Source organism: Anomalospiza imberbis, chromosome 2, assembly GCF_031753505.1.
Source record: "Anomalospiza imberbis isolate Cuckoo-Finch-1a 21T00152 chromosome 2, ASM3175350v1, whole genome shotgun sequence".
Taxonomy (NCBI): domain Eukaryota; kingdom Metazoa; phylum Chordata; class Aves; order Passeriformes; family Viduidae; genus Anomalospiza; species Anomalospiza imberbis.
The window spans coordinates 25,143,300-25,156,120 of record NC_089682.1 but is presented as its reverse complement, the minus strand read 5'-3'; the positions used below and the strand labels follow the sequence as shown (position 1 = coordinate 25,156,120).

Sequence of the window (12,821 nt, the reverse complement as noted above, 5' to 3'; positions counted from 1 at the left end):
AGCAGGCAGTCAGACTGACAGACACATAGATAGTAAGAGCTGCATCTATCAAAATACTGAAGCTCCTTCAGCTCAAGCACTAAGGTGCCAAAATTTTACATTTCCACAACTCACCTAGACTCTACATACAATACAAAGAGGAAGGAAGGTACCTTATGATATGCCCAAAAATTCTTATTTGCTGAAAAGGATACCCAGACATCAAGTTAATCAAGACACAGCAGAAGGTAAAAGCAGGAATCTACTCAGTGTCCCAAACTCCAGTCATCTCCTAGACTTACAAGAGTCCTTTGAGTGTCATTTGGAAGAACTCTCTGAAAAGTGGTTAGTGTCCATTTTTTATTAACAATAGACCATAAAGGTTCCCAAACCCCTTGCCCTTGGACACCACTATTGGTGACAGCCACAGAAGGAACTCTTAGATCCCATTACCTCACTCCAAAGCCATCCGCATGACTAGCTCCACATCTGACACTCCTCTGCTTTACATCCTACATCCCCACACCAGTCCCTGTATTCCATCTTTCCATCTCTCCCACCTCAGACCACACACCACCATCTTCCAAACCAGCAAATCCAATCCCACATTTAGCCACACAAATGTAACCCACCACCTTTTCTTTACTGCCCAACAGGCCACACCAACTCATCAGCCACGATTCTGTGCTCCCTCAACCTCCACTTTGCTATGCTATGTGAAACCATGAACACTTTTAGCTGGTTGAAGACTCCTCCAGCTCTTCCGATTTCTTCCTCAGAAATGCTCCTCTGCCTGACTAGCCATTATTAACAGTGACCTACATTCAAACACACAAATGTTCTGCTTTAGCTGCTTCAGTTCTTTAGTGTAATAGCCCTCAAAACATAAGTTCATCTAAGTTTGCAAATGAAATGTGCATTTTGGTTAAAATGCCAGCCAGGTCTTATGGCAGCCTTTATAAATGGGACCTCATGCAAAAATTAGAGCTGCTTTTTTCCATTAATCTGCCCTCCAAAAATGAAAAATGACTCTGTAAAATTGATTCAGCTCTCTGAGTTCATCTTTTGAAATATGTACCTGAATTAAACAATATTCAGGAAAACAGGGTTTGTTTTGTTTGTTTGTTTGTTTGTTTTTTGTTTGTTTGTTTTGCTGTAGAAGTACAGTACTTTTGCCATTTCCCTTGGACCCTGATTAAATTCCCATCAATGTACATAGACTCAAGTTGTATCAGGGAAGGTTCAGGTTGGACATTAGGAGGCTTTTCTTCACAGAAAGGGTGATTAAACCTTCGAATGGGCTGCCCAGGGAGGTGGTGGAGTCACCTTCCCTAGAGGTATTTAAGAAAAGACTGGATGGGGTACTTAGTGCCAAGGTCTACTTAACAAGGTGGTGTTCAGTCAAAGACTCAAAAATCTCAGAGGTCTTTTCCAACGTAATTGATTCTGTGATTTTGTGGAAGTCTATAAACTGACTCCCATGAAGCAGGTCTTAACCCAGCCCTAAGATACAAACACCATAATCTAAGGGCACCAGGGCAGTCCGTATGGTACTTTTGTTGTCTCAAGTGTCCATCAAATTTTTATATTTCATACAGAAAACATAGGTTGGCACAGCATTAAAAAAATAAAAATGCCATGCACGTAAAACTTGCAAGCTGTCTTTGAACTGCTATTAGGATCCTTGAAGGCCCCCAAGCTGTGACCTGAACTAGGCAGGAGCCCTACCAGAACACATGCACAGAAGTATGCCTGAAAGATGTGATACATACACAGAAGAGAGTCTGGTTGCAGCTGCAGCAGTAAGCTGCTTTCCCTTCCTTCCTAAAAGCTAAGAACTAATATTCCTAATTCCTGTGGTTTTGCTTATTTTCTTGCTATTTCAAAGAGGAAATCAGCTAGCATACCGCTGACCCCAATCCCAAGCAGCATCATCGGGGTGCCAGCATTAAGCGTCCAAAGGAAGATGTGTATTTCCCTGAAGTCAGCGCGTGAAAAAAGCCTGATGAAGTGCAGCTCCAGGTGTGGGCTTGGCAGGAACTGAACCAAAGAGATTCCCCTGTGAAGGAAGGCTGATGAGGAAGGATTTTGCACCCCTTGTCACGTAAACCCTTGCAGTGTTTCCTGTGGAGCATCGCTGTTTTGATGCAGCGCAAGCTTAGGCTTCAGGAGTCTAATCACTCAGGGTTTGTTTACTCTGGGAGAGCTCTGCTGCTAGATATGCTGGCATCGCTCCTCAGTGTGGATGTAACATATGCCAGAGAGGGAATTCCTCTGCCAGTCTAACAGTACCACTTCCCCCAGTGACATTAACAAAGCCAACAAAACCACTTCTCTGACAGCACAGCTGCACCAGTGGGGGGTATATGATTTTTACTGCTTTCCCCCTCCCCGCACCCCATGAAGATATTGCACAGGACTACCAAAGCCCTACAGGGATTGAGAGATGGATTCTCTTCTGGGCAAGCTGCCAACATCATCCAATAGCACTCACTGCAGAGCAGGAAAATGGAGACCCGTATTAAATGCACTTAGACCCAAGCAGTGTTTCATTGGCCAAGAAGGGACAGGGGCCTCTGCCCACGGGGTGTCAGTGATCTGTGATGAGGAGTGGCATGAAGGAAACTTCTTGCAGATGAAGCTGGCCACCCCTGCTCAACTCCCCACCATAATCACAATGCTGAGGCACTTAGGTTGCCCAGATAAGTCATGGGTGCCTCATCCCTGGAAGTGTTCAAGGCCAGGCTAGATGAGGTTTTGAGCAACCTGGTCCAGTGGAAGGTGTCCCGTAGCAGGGCTGCTGGAACTAGATGATCTTTAAGGTCCTTTCCAACTCAAAACATTCTATGACTCTTGTTGCGGGTAATGGCAGCAACCACATCATACTGAGAGATGTGGAGAGAAAATGGCTTTGCTCTAGGCAGCAAAGTGAGGGAGAAAGCAGAAATGTCACAGTGGCTGAGGATCAGGGAGTAAAGCTCAGCCAGCCAAGGTGCAAGACACTGCTTCCATGCTGCCACCTCACAGTATTTTTGCAAGTCCTGTCATGCTTGAAATGTTTTAAAGTTACAGCTCTTCAAACCACAGCCACTGGATAACAATTAATTTATTTTTTTTATTTAAGGAAGATGTATATTGAATTCCAGGCAGTGATTCATAGCCAGATTTTAAAAATATATGTGCATACTATATATAATATATATACATATATATGTGTGTATGTATAAATACACTTACATACATACCTAGTCTGCAAACTTCAATTTTAAAGCAAGACTTCCAGTTTTCTAAGGCTGGAATTACAATCTTAAACATTTTCAGCTGAACAATGTGGTACCGTCAGCCACTAGCATGCAGTGTAACCAGAGGGCAGTGCGCTGGTGGCATCCTCACAGTTCTTCCTTTTCTCCACACACACACAGCATTTGGAGGATAGTCTGGGTAGCAGTAGGGCACCTGAGGGCTAACTTTTTTTGTTGTCAGTATTATGTACAAGCATAGAAAGAATGCATATAAAAACTGTGGAAAAGACATTAATGAGAGTAAGACCAGCAAAACTACATTATTTTTCCATGCTTTCTCACAAAAAACAATTTAATCGCCAACAGTTTCCTTAATTGCCCCCTCTTTTCAGGATCTGGCACACCCTTATTTAACTCAGTCCAGATCTTTATGCACTGACAGGATCTGGTTTTCAAGGCAAAAAGCAGTGCACATAGATACAAGTCCTCTGCTTCCTCAATGAGCTCAGACAGACAATATTTCTTTGGATAATAACCCAGTCGCCAGAATTACAGAGCCAGTACATAGACAGGAAAAGCAAGGGCATTCTCCTTCAAAGCATTCGTGCATCCCTGTTCTCACAAGGCAGCAGGAGTAGCACGGTCAATGACAAGTCTGTAACAGGACCAAAAAATCCTACAAAGCTCACAGCATCACTGATGAGAACAGCATGTATTCAGGAAAAAGGCACTCTAATGACTTTGTTTGGGATAACTTTTGCCCAAGCTCTCGGCTCGTCCTTGCAGTGCTTCCACCCTGGATCAACAGCACTCATGCACACACCGGCATTCCCTGAGCACGCAGCCATGGCAGGCACACCTGTCCAGCACAGATTATTCTTGCCAGAAGCACAATAATCTCCCTGGGAGGACTGTTGCTGAAGGAAGAGAGCGTATGTACATTAAAATGAGATTTTGCTTCCTGTCCTGTGATGACCTGCTGCTGCAATACCAGCAACCACAATACCTCCCAACAGATTTCAGTGAGCAAAGGCAGGACAGCCTTTGGGGTCAGCCAGGCAGACCCAAACAGCCTCACCAAGGCTTCAGGATGAGAACATCCTTCTAGAAGTTCCAAAATGTAGGTTGCTTGGGGCCAACTAGCACCTGGAAATTTCCACCTTAGGAGTAATATCTGCACTGCTGGTGGGATGTTCTCAAGCTCTCTCTGGGCTCCACATTCAGCTCCCAGCCAGCATTGCATCTCTGCAAATATACTGGGCTACAAAAATCATCACTTGTTATTAACTCTGGGTCCAAAACACCTTTCCTTTCTTCTTCCTTCATATCATGTGAAATATCATTTTCAGGTCACACCTTGTCACAACAGGAGAGAAGTATACTTAGTCCCGATATTTACGTGTGAAATCAGAGATAAGTAAGCATAAATCTCCCTTTGCCCGAGCCGTAGGCACACACGCTCATCACGGGGACAAGGCTGGTGACGTGGTTGCCACATGTGGCAGCCCAAACCCTCCTTTTAAATACTCTCAGTGCTTGTGCTCATACACAACAATTCATTTGCCTTGTGAATCACAAAGAGTTAATTTATTCCTAAATTACAATTCAGAATGCCTCATTTAGCCAAAGACCTCTCTCATTAAAAAGAGAATCATACAGATGTATGAGGTATTTGTACAAAGATCTTAATCTTTGCTGCCATCAGTTCTGGTACTAACCCAATTAATAACCAAATTAATGTCAACGCCAGTACCCAATCTTTCACAGGGAATAGGAATGACGTTTCCTTTGAGCCATGCACCACGTCTCATCAGCAGGAGACAGAGCTGTATCTGTTTTCCCGGGGCCAGCCCCGTGCCATCCGTCTCCCACCTCAGCGCCGCGGGAGCAGCAAGAGGAAGCGGCTGTGTTTTGGATCAGCCTCCCACGCGCAGCAGAGCAGCTTCTGGCTTGTTCAATCCTACGCTCAGTGCAACGCCTGGGGATGGTCCATTCGACGGAGGGGAGCCAGGCGTGCGAGAGCCAGCCGCACACCCCGCACGCTCCCCATCCCCTGCCTTCAAAGCACCGAACCAGCTGCTGCCGTGCCCTCCAGGAGCCCCCGACGGGAGGGGGGGCACCACGGGGTGTCAAATTGCTGCTGCATCACATTCCCCGATGCGTCTTCTGCATTTTCCCCAAAAAGAAGAAAGCTGTCGTCAAAAGGACGCTGTCGAACAGCTGACCAAAAATAAAAGTACAAACAAAACTTAATGGAGCGCGAAGCCTCATATGACAAGGAAAATTCCCGCTCCAATTCTGATCTCTGTTTACAACGTAGAAAGTGGGTCAAACTGGTCTGCGATGGAGGAATCTGTTTGGAAAATGATCTCTGAGAGGAAAAGCATCTAAGCGGCAGACAACTGCACTGCAATGCTTCCACGGGGATCCCTTCCCTGCCATCAAACTAATTCAGTTTTACCACACAAGATCGAAATCCTCTAACTTGAAATTATGTCTTTTCAATTCAAATTACTTAAATTCAGCAATTCCCTATCTTTTGGAGCAAATCAACTAACCACGTTTCAGCATAGATCTCCATGCTTTAAAAAACTAAGACATGGCTGGGTTTGGACAGGGTGGGGGAAGCTGTTGTTGGTTTGTTGATTTTGCTTTTTTTTTTTTTTTTTTTTTTTTTTTTTAATAATTGCCCTCACTTTTGTTCATTTCCTGTGTTCAGGACAAGGTTATTGTGCAGTACCATCACACTGCCTAACCCAGCTATTTTGTTTTGCCCCATCATGGGGCCATCTCTTTCGAGATGCAAAGAAATGATTATGACATTAAATAGGAGCCCAAAAATTAGAAACAGTGTGTATTAACATTACTTTTCAAGGTATTTTCATTCTGATTTACAGAAATCTAGTGAATTTAATATCTGTCCTTTCCTGTTCAATACAGAAAATGATTGTAATGTAAACAAATTCAGCCAAAACTTCCAGGCAAAAAGCTCTGTAAGTTGCTCTGTGCAATGCTGGAATACAAATACATAGCAATCTAAAGAAAGAATATACTAACCAGCCTTGAAACGCACTGATTTGTTTTATCGACTTATGAAAATTCTGTTCTTTGACCTTCAAGTGCTTGATTCCTTTTATGGTCGCACGATCTTTATTTATTAAAAATCTCCGACTACTTACTCTCAGGGTACCCAGAGGCTTTAAAAAGCACAAAATGCCAAAAAATGTATTAGTACATTCCTGCATATATTGAATCTTCTTTCTAATCTGTTTTTGAAAGAAAGAAATACAGTTATAGCATTTTCTAGAAAACATATTTAAAAGCACCCCAAGCTGATAAACATGCCTTCATGTTTGTATTTTGTATTTTTTTTAATATTCTCTTTGGTTTTAGTTACTACTTTGCATTTACAGAAAAATGAGCTCTGTGAGTCTTCAAAGTGTCTGCTAATGTCAGATATTTATGGAAAGTTACGATCTCAAATGATTTTGAGAATTGAATCCATCTACATCTGTGGGACATCCTTGTATCTTTTAAACTTCAACTGGAGACTTTCAGGGCAAATAAGGAATAAAAAGGCTCATATTTTAAATGCATTCAGTATAAAAAAGTAACAAAGAGTAGTAGCCAAAAAGACTTGGAAAAATACCATGGCATAGAAAAGGATGTAAATTTTATATCTGTTTACTAACAAACAAAGAAAGAGAATAAAGTAACATGGGAACAGCTCAGACACAACATAAATGAGAACGTGAAAGAAGTATGGGGTATAAATTCTGAGTCAACAGAAAAAGAATATTTACAAAGTTAGATGGAAAAATGAGTTTGTGAGTCTCTCAGACACATCTACGGATTAGAAAGTGCTTTGTGAATGGCCCATGGCAATAAGAACAGTTGCCCTCACAAAACCAAAGATCTCCCTAAAAAAATTCTCAAAAGGGCTGTTTCTCCCCAGACTTAAAACTCAGAGCCAGAGGAGACACACAGGGTCAGCAGGGACGCCCAGGGTGGCCGCCTGTCCCAGCACCCTGGCTCGCGGGGCGAGCTCGGGGAGGAGGGAGGCTGCGAGGCGCCAGCGTTCCTCCCGCCCTGGCTGCCATCCCAGGCCGCGCAGCTCCCGCTGCAAACCCCGCGCTGCTGCACCGCGAGGTCCACGATGAGTCCCACTGACAGCTCCTTGCACCCAGGCTGCTGTGGGGAGCTGTGCGCCTCTGTCAACCCTCCTCTGCGTGGGTGCTGTGAAGGGACCCCCACCCGAACACGAGAGGTGTTTGCTCCTCTGAGATGAAAAGAGAGCCTTTCATTCAATTACCGAGCTGTCCCAAGCGCTACTGTAACAGAGAAGCACATTAAGTTGGGAAACACTCTTTTAACACTTATTTCTGTTATGCTTTTTTGTTTATTGGTAGAGCCTCTTTCCCAGATTGAGTGCAGGACCCTATTTTACTAGGATTGACATCTACACAAAGGGGAAAGACCTTTTTTGCCCTAAAGCTCAGAACCCAAAGTCCAAGAGGTGCTCAGGGAGCATGCCTGGAGCAGCAGTGTGGGAAAGGCTGCCAAAACCATCCTTGGGCTTGGTGCCACCAGGCAAAAGAGCCTGGGGACGAGGAGGCATGGGCGGAGCCTGTCAGAGACAGTGGATAGTTCGGTGGAGGAGCCCCCACTTACTCCCAGCCCCACGTCACACGTGTCACCCCGGGTGGCAGAACAGGACATTTACCTGCTCTGGAGCCCCACTTCGCAGCCCAGTGCACTGTTCAACAGTTTGCACCTCATGTACCACCTCCACAAAGCTGCAGCCCCTTGGGAGCAGGGACATCCTCTTCAGCTCTAATGCCTGAAGAGCCACTTAGGGGGAAATGGTGGCAGAGAAAGCTGGCAGCAGCAGTGGCAGGGGCTTCAGCTGTCCCAGCTAGCCCCACTGGCCACCATGGTGATCCCCGAGTTGGCCACGCTCACACAGGCACCGACACACTGTGCCTGCGCTCATCACTTCCATCGCCCGCCAATAGCACTGCAGGCTCCTGTGAGGTTTCCACATCCCCATACCACCTCCTTACCTACCTGTGAATCTGGGAGGCAGGAATGATCTACTAAATCTGCAGAATGGGACTCCAGTCCAGAGCCAAGACCTCCAAGCTATAGTACAACACAAACTAGTAACAACCCCACAGTGGGTGACAAACTGAAGAACTGAAGGGGGACAGCCTGGCCCAGTGTTCTGCTAAGCTCAAGGCACCGGTTACAACTCTGTGGGTCTGAGAACTACTTGAAATACAGCCACAAAAGGTAACAAAAGCCCACTGTCAGCAGGCTCCAACAAGGGGATTGCTCTGCCAACTGCTCTGCAAAAGGTGAAAAATACGGTGTTATTTTCAAGCAAGGAGTCATCCCATCATCATAGCAGATGACCTTAATCAATCTTCTCCTCACTATCTTAGACTGGCACACGAGGAAAAGTTTTTTGTCAATATGTTATTGAACATCAGGTGAGACAACGGTACTGTCCCAAGTTTTGAGGCACAACCAAACCCCTCTCCCCCTGGCTGAGCTATGACGGGAATTCTGTATGCACACAGAACACATAAAAGTTACCTGACAAAGTACATTTTCTTCAAACACAACGCAAACTAGAGCTGGAACGCGTTTTTTCAGCACAAAAAAAAAAAAAAAAAAAAAAAAAAAAAAAAAAAAGAGAGATTTTTTTCCACAGGCTACCGAACAGTAAAGGACCCAAATAACGCTAAAACAGCCTTCAAGAAAATTAAGCGTCAAACGCTAAAATGTCCTTCAGAGGCTGGAAGGGATGAGCTGAATCACCTCCCAAGCGAGGTGAGGCACCGGCCGTTCCAGCAGTTGCGTAGATAAGTTTGCAGCCGGCTCGTGGCACGCAAGGAAGGGTCCATAGTCCACCCCCCAAAATTAACGCATCTCCCGTGCATAGCCAGGACTCCGCTTTGGGGAGCGGAGCGTTTGTACAGCACTTGCAGAACAGTGGCTGGAAGGGAAGCCCCTCCAGCCCGGCTGCCGCTCCCCGCTCTCCCCCGGCCCCCCGACGGGGACCGGCCCCGCTCCGCCCCCCGCGCCCCTCACCGCCCTCCCCGGGCCAGGGGGTTCCCCCTTCGGCGCGGGGGGCGGCGCGGGCGGGGCCGGGGGCGGCGGGCCCGGCCGCACAAAGGGCGGCGGGGCGGGGGCCGCCGGGCACTTACTTTGTCTATGGTGCCCGGGAGCAGGCGGTCGAGCAGGCGGCACAGCACCACGCCGTCCTTCAGGGAGGACTGAAGGAAGCCCTCCGGGTCGGAGATGGTCTTTTTGGGTGACTCCAGCACGCCCAGGGCGATCAGCCACGTAACGGTCTGCTCCGCCGAATTCATGGCGATGGCGGCGGCGGGCGGGGGTCGCGGCGCCCCGCGCCTCGCGTGGGTTTTGTGTCTCCCCCGGCGGGGGCTTCAGGCGGAGGCCGGCGGCGCCGCCCCCATGTGAATGCAGATGACGACGCCCCGGCCCCGCCGCTACAGACACATGCAGCTGCAGTGCCGCCTCCTCCCCGCCCCCCCGCCGCCGCCGCCGCCGCCGCCGCCGCCGCCGCCGCCCCATGACATCACTGGCAGCGGCGGCGGGCGGGGGCCGCGCGCCCGCGGAGACCCGCGCACCACTCCGCGCCCGCTGCGCGCACCGAGGGGCGGCCGGCGCGCGCCCCCTAGCGGGCGGTCGGCGCCTCCGCGGGCGCGCAGCGAGGCGGGAGCGGGAGCCGCCGGGCACCGCCGGCCGCGGGGAAAAAGTTGCGGGATCCCCCGGTCCCTTATTTCCTCCTCGGACGGCGCCGTCGCGCAGAGAACGAACCCCCACAAGTCTTCGGCGCCAGGCTCCGGGAGACTGGTGTCGGACCATCTACCTCTGGGAGCACCGGCAGCGGGTTCCGGCCCGACCGGCCGCAGTAACGCGATCTCTGCCTTTGCCCGTCGTTCCCTTGCGCAAGGAAACCGGTTCGGGAACCTCGGCCCAGCGGCCGGGTCGCGGGCTCGCCCCGGTGCGTGCCATCCCCGCCGTGCGCCTGCCGGGATGCTCCATCCCCGAGCGCCTCCCGCCAGCTTCCACGCCGATGGTCTGCGGCACCGCCTGGGAAGCCAGCGTAAATACACAGAAGGACTGTGAAGGCTAACCTGAAACAGAGCCTTCCTGCACCTTTTATTCTGACAAAAGCCATTCCTCAAGGTTTTACTTGGACAGGACACTATGATCAATCAGTATTTTTTGTTAGGAGCTGGGTGGTGTGGGCTCCCAGGTCCCTCTGTTGCCATCAGCCTCCCTGAATGCAGCACACATGCCAGGAGAGGCGATACCACCACAGCCCCTGCTTTTCCTTCTTGCCCCATCTGACGCCCTCGAGGGGCAAAACGCCTTCAAGGCAGAGGGAACAATGCCAACCCAAACTTATCTCTGCTGTTCTGCTTCCAGCCTGGCGTACTGCATCCACCACCATCACAGTCCCTGAGCAGCTCTGGTAGGTTCTTTTGACCCAGAATCTCCTATCAGCCCAGAAAGACAGAGGTCCATTTCAATTTGATACAAGATAGTCTAATTTCAACACTCAATCTCCTCCTAACCCATAATAGGTGCAGATTTTCTTAAATTCTGACACTTCAGGTAGATACCTCTTCCAACATTTGTTTTTTCCTTTTGCTCCTTGTTTTCTGGTCGAGGTGAGAGCAACAGACTGGCCTCTGCCAGTATTAATGCCACCTGGACTCAAGCAGGATGGGACAAACAAGTACAATGCACACAGCAATGGTCAGGCGTTTATTACCTCAGCATCCCCAGCAGGGGTTCCCCAGTAGCTTCCCAAGCAAGGTGAGCAGCAAGTGGGGACATCCCTGGCACTGGCCTATGGTAGAAAACCATGGGCATGAGTTTATGAAACTTTTTATGTGAGAGGTGTGATGGGTACATGAACAAGGTGAAAAGGGTGTGGCTGGTTACAGCAGAGAGCATGATACATGACACGTTGTGGGAAAACCATCCAAAGGCAATGGAAGTAACCACATATTACAGCACAGAATAGTGATCTTAACAAAGCATAAAGGGTTTCATGATAAGCAATATCTGGGTTATCACTGACATCCATCACCTATCTCCTCACCATTCTTCTGCACTTAACTGTACACCCTTCCATATCCATTTTGAACAACAGCTTCTGATCCAATCATTTGCCAGCTATGAAGAACACAAACATGGCAATTCTTTGCCATTGGAAAGCTGTATGGATGGATTGCCTGGAGACTTCTAAAAGAAGCTTGACACAAGTCGGGAAACCATTTCCAGATCTTTAAAGGAAAAAAATTGAAGTGCCCAAAAGATTTAGGAGCATGCCACTCCCTTCCTGGATTCCTTTCTTGTCAGACTTTCCCCTACAAAGTATTTACTGCAAAGCACCTGAACTCTCCGCACACCTCCCTTGTTTTATTCTTTCCTCCTGCATGTCCCAGTACTGTCCATTTGTACTACAACCTTGTAGGAGAGACAGATATTTTGCACCTGCGCTGTCTGGCGAGTGGAGCCCTTGCCATGGTGTGAGTTTTGAAGTAATACAAACAATGAAACATACAGTTATTGCAAGTCTGCACTCCTTTTTCCTCTTTGTTCCTCCTTCTTCCAACTAAAGATGTTCTGATTCTCTTATGTCCTGATTCTGATCCCACTGTTGCTTCTAAATTATAAACTCATGACATCTTTATTCAAACATCCATTGTGATAGTATTTAAATAATATAAATTCTTTCTGAAGGATGGGATAGATTTGAACTACTTTTTTTTAGGGGATGAGGGATGATTTTACCTACTTTTTTCCTGCAAAACATTTTAAATTTATGCAAAGCTGAAAAAGCAATTTTAGTACTGACTTTTATAAACAAAGGATATATATCGATATATATGAAGCATGTAGGTTCAGGTAACTTCCAGATCTTAAATCTGTTTACACAAGCAAAAATATTCTTATATTTGGCGGGGGGAGGGGAGGTGTCTCAGTTTAATAATATCTGGACCTCTTTTGAACAAGAAAGAAATTAATGTTCTCTGAAATGCATCAGGCAGTTTTGGCAGAGATCTAGTAGATTTAACAGCACATAATTGTGTATAAATAAAGATTAAGTGGTTGACAATTTATTTGGTCTTTTCCCAAGCTTTTGCCATATTCTTATAAGAAGTTACTAAGGAAACCAGGTAGGTAAGAGGTAGAAGGTAAATTTCTGTCATGGATTAGCGAATGGTTGAAAGACAAAACAGCAGGAATAAATTGCCAGTTTGCAATTTGACCAAAAAGTTATCAGCAGACATACTTCCTCTATTCTGCAGTATGAATTAACTGAAAGTCTCCAAAAGATTATTATACTTCTGTGGATTTTATTTATTTTTTTAGCCTGAGCAATTGATTTTGGAGGAGGGAGAACAGGAGAGGAAGGAAAGAGCAGGTAAAGAAAGCTACCCTTTCATTTTGGCCTTCCATTTGCCGTTTTCCATTTTCAGCTGTTAATACCTTGTCTACCTGTCCCTGGGCAGCAATGAGATGCTTTGGCCAGATACACAAGTCTCTGTTTTC

At 47.1% G+C, this 12,821-nt stretch overlaps 1 protein-coding gene across 5 annotated transcripts in view; it reads right to left on the bottom strand.

Annotated features, from left to right (window-relative positions):
• Positions 1-9,778, bottom strand: part of ARHGEF7 (Rho guanine nucleotide exchange factor 7) — a 116,010-nt gene extending 106,232 nt beyond the window's left edge. For 2 of the 5 annotated variants that reach the window (XR_010995932.1, XM_068180166.1), the window contains exon 1: positions 9,434-9,778. Coding sequence is in view for 2 of the 5 variants with exons in the window: in XM_068180169.1 (XP_068036270.1) it covers positions 9,434-9,598 (165 nt within the window). In the remaining 3 variants the exon portion in view is untranslated. The remainder of the gene's footprint in view (positions 1-9,433) is intronic. The other 3 variants (XM_068180167.1, XM_068180169.1, XM_068180170.1) reach the window with 3 other exon arrangements.
• Positions 9,779-12,821: the final 3,043 nt, after the last annotated feature.